We start from the raw sequence: 15,590 nt of genomic DNA on the forward strand, positions 1-15,590 counted from the left end.
CGGTGGAGTCGGCGCCGACAAAGACGGTAGCTGGTGAATCGGTACCGGTAGTGCCGTACCGAAGTGAGATTGTCGGCTCGGCAGTGGCACAACATGTTTCATAAGTTCGGTATTACCGAACCGACCGACATGGTTTAATTCCAAAAAATTCCCATCCTTTTGCGCGTGCCAAGCATCGAACTCTTCAGAAGTTTGTTGCAAATTCAAGCCTCCTACCACCAAGCCACAAGCTCACACGTGATAGGTGATGCACAAACGTCAAACATATATGATACTTAATTGAAATAAAAAAAAAAGTTCCCTTTTATTCCTTCCAGAAACGACTTCCTCTCTCCCTCACTCTCTTTTTCGATCTTCCTTCTTCTTCTTCTTCTTCTTCCAGAAATGACTCTCTCTCTTTCTTCGTTTCTGACTTGTATTCTTCTACCATTCTATCTTAGATTCTTTCTCTAATTAACTACAAGGACTCATGAAGTAACCTTGTCAAGGAGTACAAGTTGCAAATCTCTCAAACCTCATGGTGGAATCCAACTCCTCTTCTCCTCTGTCTCACTCTCTCTCATCTAGTCATCTTCTCCACCCACTGCCCCCCCCCCCCCCCCACCCTCTTCTCCGCCTCCCCCTCTCTCTGCTCCTCCACCCACTGCTCTCCCTCTCTCTCATATCCCAGCTCCTCTTCTCTGCCTCCCTCTCTTATCTCCAAATTATTTTGGTCTAATGGAGGACAGAGGAACTAGATATGTTTTCTCTCTCCTCCGACACCCACTTCCGGTCACCACCGTGACTCACCTCCACCATCACGAACCTCTGACGATTGGTGTGCTAAAATACCAACCGTGTAACCTAACTTTCAGCACGGTACTGGTTTCAATTCTGACGAAACCGAAGATCTTCGGTCTATATTCGACTGACCCCAAAAATGTCGGCAACCGTGCCGCAGCCAGCCCTATTATATATGATGTTGGGGGCCCACTATAAGGGCTAACATGGTCATTTCAAGACAAAAAAAAATATCAGAACAAAAAAACCCACTTTAGGGGATAATCCGACGTCGTTTGGCCTTCGCTCCACCATCTCTATCCTTCTCTTCGCAGCCCAACTCCTCTTCCTCATCCTTCAGTATTCCTCCATTCATGTTTTCAGTTCTATTAATCCAAAAAAAGCATGGCGCGCTCTATCTTCCGAATTTGAACCGGAGAAAACAAAAGAGAAATCACACATCATCACACATCTAATGAATCCTCAGAAAACACAGGAAGACCTCTTCCACCACCATCACCACCTCCACAGTCACCCCCGATCGTCCAATCTCCTCCTGGAAAAAGACGTCGTCTTCGTCGACCCCTTGTTCACTCTTCAAGGCTGACATATTCAACCCCCCCCCCCCCCCCCCCCCCCCCCCGGTCCCCCTCCTTCTTCTTCCTCTTCTATAGCTTCAGATAACCACATGCCTAAATCAACACATTAAATTCCACCCCCTTCACTCATTCACCATCATCCACCACCAACCCTAATCCATCTCCATCTTTGCGACAAACAAGAAGACGAGACAGAGTGCAGAAGCATGAAACAGCTACACAAGCAATCGAGCTTCCTCTTTATCCTCGTCGGCATTCTCATCGGCTCCACCTTCTTCATCCTCTAGCCCACTCTCTCCTGCCTCTCCCCTTCCAAGCCCATTCCCTCCATCCCCCGATCCTTCTCCTCCGTCCACGACCGAATCAACACCGCTTCCTTCTCCACAGACCTCCGCAACAACGCCGGCAAGGTTCCTACTGGCCTCAGCAAGGCATGTGATCGAGGCGTCGAGGCGTCGAAGAGGCTTGAAGGGAGGCTAAGGGCGGTCAGGTAGATGAATTTGGACCATAGCTAGTACATCGCCATGGTCGATTAGCCGGCTTCCTTGAACCGAGTCACGATTCCGGTAGACATTGTGAAATTGGTGATTCCAAAATTTTGGGGTGAGGAATGTGAAAATTGAGGAGAAATCAAAGATGGGTCTTTGGTTTCTATGTTACTGCTATGAGAAGATCAGAAAAAGAAGAAGAAGATGAAGAAGAAGAGTTGAGAGAGAGAGAGAGACAGAGAGAGAGAGAGAGAGGAACAGAGGGGGAGGTTTTGTGTTTTCTTTCTTCTTCTTTTTTTATTTTTTTATTTTTTTATTTTTTTATTTTTTTATTTTTTTATTTTTTTATTTTTTATGAAATGACCATTTTAGCCTCTAAAGTATCAGAGTTAGCGTCCAAATTGAACGAAGAATGAGACATTGGACACGGTTGATGAAATTGAAAAGTATGAGTGTTACTGATTAAATTGAAACTGGAGAGACTAACATGATGTCGACCCCAAATTTTACGGGTAAACTGAAATTAGTCCTAATTTTATCATAGGAACGTTTGTAGCTAGCTATTGATTATACGAAAACTAATTCTTTAAGTTGGCGATGCTATTAGCACATGCTCGGGTAGCTACCTCTGAAACCATAATAGACAATGATACTACAAAGAACTAGAAGTGTTGGGAAGCAGACTAGTGTATGTTCACTACTAATTTTGATCCAATGCTAACTTAGCACCTAGGTTAAATAGAGTTTAAGCAATCCAATGAACCCATTGGTTGTGTAAGGTTGTCCCTAATAAATTAATTAAGTTTCGGTTCTATAAATTGTGGATCACGTACTCACCATGCATATAATATTTAAGATGGTGTGCAATGAAATGCCTCAAAAAAAGTTAAGAGAAGATTGAGGCACATATACTCATGCGCGATCCCTTTCATAACTCTCCTTCACCCTTGTAGTTCATGACTCCGAACCTTTTGATTCCAACGTACGTGACAGTAATCCTCATAATTTATGGGGACTAGCTGTTACTATAAGAATAATGAGCAAGACTTGTCATAAGAACAAAATGATCGATCAGGCTAGATAGGTGCACTTAATCCCATGCATGACTTGTCATCCTTATTTTATGGAATGGGGAAAATATTTGATGAAATGTTTGTTATACTGAATAATGACAAATTCTTAACTTGGTAACTTTTGATGTGTCTTTTGTCCAATGTGAGACTAATCCCCAATCTCACGCATGACATGAAAAGAACCACATATAACCAGCAAGAAGCTGGCCAACCAGGCACAATCTCTATGTTCCTTTGTTAGGCTGCAAGGCCCTTATCTCCAAGGCTGTGAATCTGATATTAGAAGCTGTTATTGTAATTAAGAAAATTAAGCAATGCCTGTCACCGTATGTTATTATACAAACTCAGTCCCCCATGCATGCATGACTTGTCAGCCACTCGTTGATCATCGGTCCTCTAATTTAAACCACAATTAGCTGTAGAACAAGGCTGATGTGTGCATGTTTGGGATGAAGGCATTTCTTTTTCTTCATCATCTGTCCTGCTTCATTGTTTTGAGGCCCAAAACACAGGAAGAGAATAAAGATCGATTATATATCATCAATTGAAAAAAAAATTTATCAGGAATTAAAATTTAACATATTAGCCTTAGTCATAGGCATGTGCTTGTTTTGTAAGATAACATTGACAAAGAACTTGGCCCGAGAATAATCTGATGTAAGCTTCTTCCCAAAAAACTAAAGTGAAATTAAAGGGTTCTTTGAGATTCTTTCTTTTCTCATCAGTATTGTATTTCCCTACTTTGGAATTGTTCCCATCCACGTGGAGTTGACCCAGATAGGTAGCTTAGAATTGATGCAAACTACACCACACAAATGAGAATTATAATCATTTCACTTCATGATCTAATCAGGCTTAGGTTGGACTGTGTTTGAGGTGGAGATAGAGGTAGAAGCAGTGGCAAACTGGCAATGTGCTTTTGCCTTTTCCTCTAATTGCTTTTGCTTTGAAGTGATGAGGTGCTTAATTGAGTTGAGTGTCTTCAAACCCTCCTCAAAAGACACATTGGCTTGCTTGATGCCCCAAGTAAAAGCCAAATAAGGTATACCTGTGTTGGTGTCCCCAGCAGCTTTGACAATTTGTTTAATCCTAGATCCATAAAAGAGTCGTCATTTCCTCATTCATACTCTGTTTTAGTTAACTAATTAACATAATTATATGAATACATTAATCTAGGCCTGTTCAACTCTAATGAAAAAAAAACTATAATGATTATGTAGATGATAATATTGATAAGGAAGGCTGTAGACTGGTACCAACACTAGTACTGGCTTTCCACCAATCCCTGCAATTGAATTAGGACCAATCATAACCACCTGATCAGTTGGCATAATTTGATTATTTAGACTATTTTTTTAAAGACCTATTAGCACATATATACTTCTAAAACTGCTTATTTGCAATTCTTAAAGTAAGATCTTAATTAAAGAAAGTTTATAGCTTAGTTCCTAGCCAAACTAAACAGACTAGCCTGCTACAAGTTGAGCCATGACAAGATCGTGCATTATTATTCTCGACTTAACTAGTACTTGTATAAGAAATAGAAATGGGATTTTACCTCAAAGATTTCGGTGTAATTAAGAAGTGACCATAAATGTATATATTGTGTTGCGACATCTTTCTGGCTTGACATTAACTTTGACAACCCAATAAAATTCATAACTTGTATGAGTAACACTATCCCAACACTGATGTCACTTTGATCTCTCGTAAATTTTTCGGGATTAGGTATATGAACACTTGTTTGGCTACTCGAAATAAATGTTTGTTCTCAGAATAACAGTCCAATTTTCACAAATCCTAGATGCAATTTTTGGCATCAACGAAGATCACAAATTGAAGTTTCTTCTATAGATTAAAAGGTCTAATCTTTATATTAAACTCAATCGCAAAGTAAAAAGACCTAGGGATTAAGGCATGTGGGTGTTGGAGAAAACCACATGATCAAAGACATAAAAAATGAACCACATCGATCATATAGTGCCCTGATACTGAAAGCAAGACTTTGAACATTTCATGGAGTCACCATCACTAGGGGAGGAAGATTCACCGCATGCATATACAGTTATACACTGATCATCATGTACCCTACATGTGGAAGGTGAGCCAGTAAGAGGCCCTAGCTGTCAGGCTCTGATTAGTTGCAATGGACATTCAGGAATATTGGGAAGCACGAATTTGTGTGGAAGAGCTTATTCTTTTTGCCAAGCAGATCTGACTCGGATAATAACTTTGCTTTCTGGACATAAAGTAGGTTCTGTCTAATATTCTAATACTAGTCACATGAGGAGCTGAAGCTTTCATTGCTTTAGTGTCAATATATATACCGCATTGCGTTCATTTGCATTACAGTTTATATGTCATTCTCTGCTTGTTCAGTTTTGAAGCATAGTTTTCAGTATGGATGATAAGTTTCCCAAGATGGAAACCTTCATCCCAAAGCAGTTGCCATATTTTCCAGGAATGGCAAGTAGTACCGGATCGAATTTTCTCGGTGATCCGGCCAGTTGGGAAGTCAGTGGATTAAAATCATCACTGTCACCAGAGTCTAGCACTTCTTCTTCAGCAGATGAAGTTTCTGGTAACTCCACTTTGATAAACAAAACAAATCCAGTTGTCCCTGTGAATTTCCTTGAAACATTTCCTGTGCTTAACAAAGCTCATGTTTCTGATCAACCACCTACTTCTCCAGCTTCCTTGTCATCAAAGCCATCAAATTTCCCAAATTTAACTCTACTTTCGCAGGAACCAACAACCCTTTTAGATCCATCATCAACCAAAAAGTGTGATGAGTCCATGTTCTCCTCTTTAAGCCCCTCATTTCCTCTACCTCACCTTGAGCACTGTCAACCAGGCTTTGATCAATGGCTCAAAATCAGTCAAACTCTAGCAAACAATCCATCTAAAGGTTTCAATGATTACTGGCTAAGTGCGACGAAAACACAGCCAATGAAGTACAGTGGAAGATCAAGATTTCAGAATCAACAACAGAAGCAGCCATCAGCACCAATCCCATCGTCACAAGAAAAGCTATTTAGAGGAGTGAGGCAAAGGCATTGGGGAAAATGGGTGGCTGAGATTAGATTACCGAGAAACAGAACAAGGGTTTGGTTGGGGACTTTCGACACAGCTGAGGAGGCTGCAAGTGCTTATGACACTGCTGCCTATATGCTCCGAGGCGAATATGCTCATTTGAATTTTCCAGATTCAAAACATCAACTCAAGGCCAATGCTTTGAATGGGAGTACAAGCACTACAGCTGCCCTGCTTGAAGCCAAGTTACAACTAGCAATATCACAACAGGCAAATAAGAAGACGAATATTATGGAGTCATCGTCTTCAACATCACCTCCATCACCAAAAAAGAAGAAGCACTCATCAGCCGATGATCGTCATCAGAAGAACTCAAATTCCATCATCAATAGTAATTTGATCAGCCAAAACCAAATTACAAGAAAAGAGTGGCAGCTTGGATCTGATCAGGTGATATTTGAAAGCAAGAAAAGCCAGGATGTAATATCATCATCAGATATGGATGCTGTTCAGCTAAGTAGAATGCCATCTTTGGACATGGACAAGATATGGGATGCTCTTCTGGTCTCTGATTAATCCATAACCATGTTGTGCTTATTTCTCAAAAGATGACTCATTTCTTTCTTCTACTTTCTTCGAGTTGGGTTTTGTTGCTCAAAAGATTTTCCTTATGGAGGTGTGCATTTTTCTTTTTTGCTCACATATATATGAACCTATTAATTTAGTTTCTCAACTGCCTATTTTGCACTTTGAAGGTCTGCATAAGTTTTCAGTTTTGAAATTTAAATTAGAATGTACATATTTTGTTTCAATAATAACTGATACATCTTTTTGAATAGTGAAATGCAAAGTGGACCTCTTTTTCTGGCAACTGATGGGTATGGCAAGAAATGTATTAAATGATGCGGCAATGCCAATGACTCAATAACAATAATGATCGAAATTTCATTCAATAACAATAATGATCGCAATTTGATATAGTGGCGTAAGTTTCCTTTTGTTGATGAGAGATTTTGAGTTTGACTTTCGTGATCTACTAGGAAAATGCTAATTTCATCTTGTTACAGTTTTGTTGGCCCATGGCACACAAGGGCAAAACAGACCTCTCCGCGATCATCAACTCGGAATGACCAAACCTGAATTGTATTACCAGGCCTAATACGATCCTCACACTTACTAACAACATCTTTCCAACCACTGTTTAAGACATAGGAATAGCCGCCGTTGTGCGAATTCCACTTCCTTAACTGTAAGTTTCTCTCTTCTAGACATGGTTGTATCACTCTCACTTCCAAACCATGTTCAAAAACCTTTTTTCGCTCCTGTTCATTGAGAACGTCCATGGTCAGTACTTGGTTCCTCGGCATATTCAGACGATCATGATGACGGTTCACATCAGTATTTGTAATCTCCTTCTGTATTACTAGTTTGGGCTCGGAGCCATGCAGGGATTCGATCTTGTTTCTTAAATCCATAGGCAACTCTGGTGGTGGACCATCAAATGGTAAAGCTCGTGGCTTCTTCACCTTCTTCTGCGTCTCCATCAAGTTCATCAAATTGCCAGCTTTACCTGCATAGTTATAGACCGTATAGTAACATGCATGTTGATCTTCAATACTTTGGCTCTTCCTTTTCTTCCTTGTAGAAGAATGAGGAGAAGAAGCTTCTTTGAGTTTATTGAAACATTTATCTTGATCTTCACTAATTTTGGAGCAGCATGCATAAGGACTATGCTTCCTTTTCATCTGCTGATCATTATTCCTTGAAGAAGAAGGATGGGAAGCTTCTTCATCTTCGTCATTGCAAGGGACCAGATCTTTTCTTATATCATTGCATGGCTTCGTAGAGCTAGCTTTCATCTTCTTGATCACTATTTTGCATCTGTCACGTCGATTTTCAGCCTTCTCCTTCGGATCAATATTAGTCGATTTTTTTTCTTCTCTTGTGGATTTTCTACAACTCAAATCATACAAAATCCAATTTCTCAAAATTTCAAGTGCTTCCTCTCGGTCTGTTGCAAATTCTTTAGCTTTTGCTAAAAGTTCATCAAAAGACTCGCTATACTCTCTCCTTTTCAAATCTTCAAGGCTGATCCCCATCGATCTTTAACTCTTTTCAATTAATGGTCAAAAAAACCCAGTACTACTCAACACCTGAGATGATCCAACAATGCCGCTTGAAATCGAGGTACTCGTCAAATTTTATGGGGAGTCACATTATGTTCTTTTATAAGAGATGAGAGTAATGAAGGAAACCCATAGGAAACCAAAGCCTTTTCCTCGTTGATCAAGTAAAAGCAAACGATTGCTAAACCTATAATGATTTGGATTACTAATAAGAACTTTTGGGCTTAACACTGCTTTCCAAAATTGATTCCATCTGGCTTTGTTAAATTGTGTCGTACAATTCAAAGCCCACCCTGCATAAAATCTGTGAGAAGTTTTATAATACAGAAGTGTACCAGTATATCAAGGTAAATTTAATTCAATATAAAGATAGACTAGTAAATACATAAATAGAGTAGAGCCCCAAATTAACTAGTCTACCAATGCATGAAGTTATTTTACTCTGAATTAAACTAGTCTAGATGCATCGTTGCTGCATTAATATACAATAGACGAACCATTATAAGTTTGGAACTAGAGTTGAGCAATTTATAAATTTCGCACTAAAGTTCTCATTGATTTATTCTTTTGCCCCAATTCATTCGAGAATGTCTACTGGTGATTCACCCACGTTCAAATGTTTTTCCTGTGGCCATACTCCATGGTCTTCTGATCGGACCGGCCACACCGCATCATCACCTCAACAACATCAACCGCTTTTCTTTCATTTCCGTATGGGAGAGGTGGAGTTTAGATTGTGGAAATATGTTGAGGTCCAAGTGAAACCCCCGTAATTTATCCCACCAAAAAAAGTAGCCTTTGAACACGTCCACTCTTCAGTACTTTTCAGTACGTAAGATTACCAATCAGGCAATGACCATTATTTTACGAGTCATTGCAAAACCTTCATTGGTCAACAAAGTCTTCTTTTCCAACGAAATTGCATATGAAAGTTCCCTCGGATAACTTCCATGAAACAAGACATTCGTAAGATTAACGCAGATGAAGTCAAGCAACGTATAGGAACCTACTAATCCTTTACATGGAAAGCTGAAAGAAAACCAATACATAAAAAGGACATATAGCTCGGTCTACAAGTTAAGGAGGTCCTAGACTTGCTCGAAGACCTTGAATATTTTCACTTCCAATATTTGTTCATTCCCTCTGGTTTGCTTTTTCCTCCATAGAATCTAATTCTTGTGGTTTCAAAGCATTGTCCGCTCTGTTCAGGCTTCTGCTGCATCTTTCAGGCACACACATAACATGGCAGATCGGTACGAACATTCACTTATTGCATTAAATTTCTTTCAATGAAATGATGACTTTAGGATGAATAATCCACTGTTTGATGAACAAGCTCTACAGGGGAGTTGCGTTCGAATTACGCACAATCCCCTAAGCACGGTCTCATCGCTATATAGACGAGATCCTATGATTGATCCATACTAAATTACTTCTCTCATGAAAGACAGAGAACTTGCAAGCCACTGGATATACCAAAGGGAGAGATTCATAAAAGCAGATTTCCCAACTCACTGCAGCTATGGACCAGTAAAGCTTGAAGACCCTTTCAAATGGCAAGGTGTTATCATGGGGCCTCCAGATTCTCCTTATGAAGAAGGCGTCTTCTTTCTTTCCATCGAGTTACCTGACGACTATCCAACCAAGCCTCCCATCATCAAATTCCTAACCAAGGTACCTATTTACACATCTTCCTTGATATCGTGATAAAACATATGGAGCTCGTTTCTAAAAGAAATAGAAAATTGACCCAAAAAAAAAAAAAAATAGAATGAGAAAAGAGGAATTGAAAAACAAACATCACCAAATATCAATGAGACAGAATACATGCTTAGTCAAGTCAGTCAACAACAGATTAAATTTGATATGTAATTAAATATACTAATGTTCACATATTAATATTACTCTACTGTTATTTAAGCTTGAGCTGAAATGAAAACCAGATCCAGTTTAAAGTTGATCAGGTGCAACTCGTTAGTTGGTGTTCACCTTCTCTCAGTCCAACTCATCATAAACTAAAATTAAGTATTTACTCTCACTGGTGTATGCTATTTGGAAAATTAAAAAGAAAAATGAATAAATAATAATAATAATAATAATAATAATAATAATAATAATAATAATAATAATAATAATAATAATAATAAAGTGGAATTAGCAGAACACTACTCACTAACTTTCAAAAACAGGTTGCATCAAAGGAAACCTTCATACTACATCTTTTCCTTTCTCATTTTCATAGGAGCATACAAACCTTTCTATCTCTAGCCACAATATGCTTCCAATAGTATTTTGTCATTCTGCATCAACTACTATACTTGCCCAACTTACATTCAAAAGCTTATTTTCAACTCCCATAATAGATTCTTGCAACCTCTATCCTTCTCTAACAACTAATTTTATGGATGTTATGCTGTCTACGTTGGTCTTATGCAGGTTTATCATCCAAACATCGATGAAGATGGCAATATTTACATTGACATTTTAGAAGAAGATCAATGGAACCCAGTCCAGACCATTGAGAGCCTATTGCTCTCCATATGCTCAATTCTTAATGATCCAAATCCAGTGGACCCTCTCAATCCAAGCACCGAAGTCTTCAAAACAAACAGACAGGAATTCAACAAATTGGCGAAAGAATGGACTAGGAAATATGCTAGTGAATGAACATTTGAGTGTCTTAATCCCAAAGCATGCATTGCAGGAAAATATGGAATGGTGGTTGGAATTTTGAATGGCTTCCCTTTCCTTTTAATGACATCTATATCACAGACATGGTGCCTTGGAGCACGGCACTGGTCAAAACTTAGATTACAGCACCCATAAATGAATGTTTGGTACTTAAAAAATAGAAAGAAGAAAGGTTTCATATGTTTCCTCTTAACTGATTCTGAACTCGAATAGAAGGTATGGGTCTTATTTGCTAGACTTCTAGATTTAAGCAACATACTAGACCAAAAGCAACATGAAATATATGACAAAAAGCATTCCATTCATGACATGTTTCAATAGAGTTACCTCGCTCCAAGGCTCTCCATATTAGAGTTTGAGCTTCCAATCCCTTCAGAATGGTGGCTGCTGACACAATAGGTGAGAGGGGGGTGTGAAAGTGGACAGCTCTCTATCCTAATGTACAAGAAAAATAACCAGTAGGCAGGCTTCACAATCTAACTCATCACATCACAGGTCATAATTACAGTAACAAAATAACTCATCCAGACTTCACTATTCATTTGTGTGTATTTGAATGTTAGGAGGAAGGCTGTTACGTTAGAAACTAATACAAGCTTGTCTCGCTAGCTCACCTTGTATATGAGTGCAATGCGCCAGGTGTATCAAAGATATTTGAAGGTTAGATAGCCAATGAAGACACAAATGCACAAAAAATGTAGGCTTCATAAATTCAAGTGAGGAAGCGATCTTGTTTTGCTTGATTCTTGTAATACATAGCAGCTTCATGCAACTTCAAATCACCTGCATAAAAAAATAAGTTATGAAAAGAGTAGTCAAATCGCAATTCACGTAAACCACCCACCCACACACACACACTCACTTTTATAAACCAACATTAGTAAAACTTAGGAATAAGCATCAAATAGTTCTATTGCTGAACCAACTCAATTTTGTAATCGTATGGCACAGATAGCCTTAACTTTTTTTTATGTGATCCCTAAAGCATACAAACAAAGCTCAAAGGGTAGTGTTAGATTACTTAGTTTCATTACCGGTTCTCATGGAGTTTCAATCTGAGTAATTTCAGGATAATGTCTCATTAGCAATCTAGCTTGAGATAATGCTACATCCATCAAATGTACTATAACTGCTCTTTTCTTATTCAGTCTCATCTTTTCAGAAAAATGCACAGTGAACGGTCATCATGGATTATTAGATTGTATCAGCTTTAACTATAGTAGTTCAGCTCTTTCAATGGCTGGCTCAAAAACGCAGCAGTACAAAAAACAAACTCATTGTTTTGTTTTTTGGTCAACAGCTTTTGTTGCCCAAGTCAACAATCCTTCCTTTCTAGTGTTCTTTATTCGCAGTACATACCTACAGAAGCCTTACTACAGATCTTTACATATGGATCTATATCTCTATTGTGGTTGTTGCCACTAGAATGACCTATATAATTCTTCACCTCAAGACAAAGTGACACATGAGGAGGAAAATTAACAGTGCGCTATTAATAAGACACTAATGAAGACTACCCTGAGAACCACCAAACAAAAGCAGAGCTTACGTAGGACAAAACTGTACTTAAAAAACTCACTAGGGGTAGCACAAAGCTGTGGCAAATCATAGGAAGTTCTAGAGTCAGTGTTGTTAATAGTTTACGCATTAAATTGTTCTATAAAATTGTAGAGCCTGACATTACTTGGTAAATCTCTTAAAGATATGGCAGTCTTACAGACTGTGTAGGTCGACTTCTTCAAGTGATTGTGCAGGTACTATGACTTATACCGCAACCAACTTTGAGGTGGATACTTTCAATAAAGGAAAACAAAACAAAATGGCTTGCAAGTAATAACTAGTTTAGCTATATGGACACAAGAGTGCAGCCATACTGGCCTCAAGCCCTCAAGTATGATGTCTGTGACACTTAATCGTTTTGTTTCTTGGATTAATGAGTGAAATTCAAAAGGCCACAGTAGTTGCATGCTTCCCCATATATGCATTCGTAAATCAAAAGTTAAGAATTGAGGGTGTTGAAATCCTAGATCAAATAAAACACCTTCAACAGCCAGCATGCTAACTAAAGGATGGTAAAATTCGCTTCTGCACATGAACTGAAGATGCAGAATTTTATAAATGCTCTTATAGGATGGTGACACTGCACAAACCCTTCTGCCATCATTGTTCTATATATCTAAGTTCCCCTCGTCAACTTGGGCATCAGAATAGGTGCAACTTGGGAATTAGCAAAGACCAGACAAGACTATTGGCAGATATGCCAGTTCTTATGCTCACAGTGAAACTAATTCCTTGTTATACGGTCTAGGCCTGTGTGATGCCTGTCATCAGGTCAACTTCTTGCTCAGGGCAACTAGACCACCTGGTCTATGTAATTGATAGACAAAGAGGGGCTGATATGCTGCATGTTCCACACATGCAATACTTGCCTCTACAGCTAGCTGGTTCCTTTGGTTGTCTGACAAAGCAAAAGATCTGGGATTGATTTCTTTTCATCTCTTGCCTCTTTACTTCAGACAGAAACAAAGAAGTATTTCCAGAATGTATGCTGTTAAAAGATCAACCTACATCTGGAACATATAGGTGTGAAGAATGAAGAAATGAACAGTTGCATTTACCCTATTGTATTGTCCAAATAAAGTTGTTTGGGGCGAATTTCCCTCCATTTTCGGAATTGAGGAGAATAGAGAAAACAAAGATTATGTATGCAAGTTAGTTTCTACTGTTAACACCAAGTCAAGTAATTTTCATAAACTTGGAAGAAAACAAAAATTGCAGAATATCATATACCAAGTCAAGCAAAGGGTAATACAAACTTAAAACATCTATGACGATTAGTTAAGAACTTCATTTCCTTTTCCCCCAATTTTTTGGCAAACATACAAATGCACTGCATCTAAAAATCTAAGATGTTGAGAAAAGCACAACAGTCCTCAATCAAGTGAAAGAAAAAGCCACAAAATTGATAAAGAAATGTAGCAACTAAAACCAAAATTACATAAGATCAAAATTGAGAAGAAACAGTTTTGGACTAATCCACTTACCAGACTTAACCCCAAGAGTAGACAAGGGGCTTCCACACAAGCAGCACCATGAAATTCTTTAATATTGCAATCCAAATAATTGCATGGTAAATCTTAGGCCTATAGCATTCATGGCCTCCAGTGTAATATGGTACAACATGCTAGAAACCATAGTGCGGCTTGCCCCCACCACCCTCACAGATGCTTACTCTACACACATGACACAAAAGAAGAAAGGCCCCATAAACAAAACTGTTTGCAATCCCAGAAACAGAGACAGAATCTATAATGACATTAAAGCCCAATTAAGAGAACGAAAATGACAAAACTAACAAACCTACACTACAATTTACAAACAACACCCAAAGAAAACTGGCAACTGAAATGATCCTGAGAAATGAAAACCCATAAGACAGGAAACACACTGGGACGCATGGAAAAATTTGTACACGAGTAACAACCACCATTTTCTTTAACTGGGTTTTGAACAAACCCAGTAAATTGGCATGAAGATATCAACTTTTTGTAGAAAAAAGAAGAAAGGAAACCTCTTTGTGATTGTACTGGTCTACTGCAAACTGGGCGAGTCTGATAATCCAATCATCCATCCGGGCACCATTGTAAATGCAAGTGCCACCACATAATAATAGTGAAACTGAATTTGGGTTTGCCGCAGAAGAAGAAGAAGAAGAAGAGGCGGAAGATCCATGGAGGAGTGGAAACGTTGATGAAGAACAAGTGGGGGGACCAAAGCATTGTGATTAAATGGCGCCCAATATCCGATTTTGGGTTTCAGAAGGTGGTGAGTATGATGGGCAGTGATGTGATTCGCTCCACCGAAGAGGTAACGACGCAGAGCCATAGACATTTTTGTGAACAGACTATGTTCTTGGTCAACTCCTCGCGCGTTTCTAAGCGAGAGTAGGATTTCCATCGTGTTGGCAACAAAAGGTTGGAACTTGGAATAGGACTGTGTGTGGCCCTTCTTGCAGTGCGGTTCAAAGGATTTTTTTTTTGGGTTTTTGTCCATTTACCCTATTTCTAGGGATTTTTTTCCCACTAACCTCATTAAGTTTTTTTAATTCTCTTTTACCCAATACACTCTAAGGAAGTCTTCCCTAATACCCAATTAAGATTTTTTTTTTTTTAATTTTTTTTTAATACCATTTTACCCTTCACCCCTTTTGTTACTTAGAGAGAGAGAGAGAAAATGGAAGAGAGAGAAACCATAGGAGACTTCGCCGGAGCCGGTCACCGATCACCGGATTCCGGTCACCGACCGCCGGATTCCGGTCACCGGCCGCCGGATTCTGGATTTTTCTGAAAACCTCACCGAAAATGTTTATTGCCCCCAATAGACATCTATTGCCCCCCAATAGAGAGGTAATAGACATCTATTGCCCCCCAATAGACGTCTATTGCCCCCTAATAGACGTCTTTTGCCCCCCAATAGACATCTATCAGCCATGTATTGCCCCCCAATAAACGTCTATTGCCCTCCAATAGAACTTTTCAATCGCCGAAATAGAAACTAATCTCCCTAGATTTAGACAAATAAAACTTTGATTAAACAAAAAGAACGAGAAGATTACATCAATTCAAAACGTCTATTGCCCCAATAGACGCTTTAACAGACGTCTATTGGGGCAATAGACGTCTATTGGCCCCCCTAATATGAATATTAATGGATATTAATAGTCGATTTCTATGCTGTACGCTCAATTATTTTTTTGTTCTTCTAAAAAAAATGACTTTTTTTGTTGAAAACAACCTGCATTCATCACAAAGACCAAAAATT

The 15,590-nt window shown here is 38.9% G+C and overlaps 3 protein-coding genes across 8 annotated transcripts; 2 read left to right on the top strand and 1 right to left on the bottom strand.

Annotated features, from left to right (window-relative positions):
• The first annotated feature begins 5,293 nt into the window (after positions 1 to 5,293).
• Positions 5,294 to 6,806, top strand: LOC112199981 (ethylene-responsive transcription factor ERF062). Its single transcript, XM_024340980.2, has one exon. The coding sequence runs from the start codon at positions 5,320 to 5,322 to the stop codon at positions 6,526 to 6,528; it is 1,209 nt and encodes a 402-aa protein (XP_024196748.1). The 5' UTR covers positions 5,294 to 5,319; the 3' UTR covers positions 6,529 to 6,806.
• Positions 6,807 to 6,899: 93 nt separating this feature from the next.
• Positions 6,900 to 14,763, bottom strand: LOC112199984 (putative B3 domain-containing protein At2g27410). 6 transcript variants are annotated; one of them, XM_040517325.1, is made up of 5 exons: positions 14,341 to 14,763; positions 13,814 to 14,002; positions 11,384 to 11,552; positions 11,097 to 11,204; positions 6,900 to 8,382 (listed from the first exon to the last, which is right to left on the bottom strand). In XM_040517325.1, the coding sequence occupies exon 5, from the start codon at positions 8,049 to 8,051 to the stop codon at positions 7,014 to 7,016; it is 1,038 nt and encodes a 345-aa protein (XP_040373259.1). In that variant the 5' UTR covers positions 8,052 to 8,382; positions 11,097 to 11,204; positions 11,384 to 11,552; positions 13,814 to 14,002; positions 14,341 to 14,763; the 3' UTR covers positions 6,900 to 7,013. The 6 variants fall into 6 exon arrangements, 2 of the variants coding, with proteins under 2 accessions (XP_040373259.1, XP_040373260.1); XR_005808980.1 differs by lacking the exon at positions 6,900 to 8,382 and adding an exon at positions 10,269 to 10,675 and having other exon boundaries at positions 11,097 to 11,153; XR_005808979.1 differs by lacking the exon at positions 6,900 to 8,382 and adding an exon at positions 10,269 to 10,675.
• LOC112199983 (ubiquitin-conjugating enzyme E2-17 kDa-like) lies at positions 9,191 to 10,945 on the top strand. Its single transcript, XM_024340982.2, has 3 exons — positions 9,191 to 9,331; positions 9,530 to 9,752; positions 10,515 to 10,945. Exons 1-3 carry the CDS (start codon positions 9,321 to 9,323, stop codon positions 10,743 to 10,745), a joined length of 465 nt encoding a protein of 154 aa, XP_024196750.1. The 5' UTR covers positions 9,191 to 9,320; the 3' UTR covers positions 10,746 to 10,945.
• Positions 14,764 to 15,590: the final 827 nt, after the last annotated feature.

The sequence above is a fragment of the Rosa chinensis genome, chromosome 4, assembly GCF_002994745.2.
Source record: "Rosa chinensis cultivar Old Blush chromosome 4, RchiOBHm-V2, whole genome shotgun sequence".
Classification (NCBI taxonomy): Eukaryota; Viridiplantae; Streptophyta; class Magnoliopsida; order Rosales; family Rosaceae; genus Rosa; species Rosa chinensis.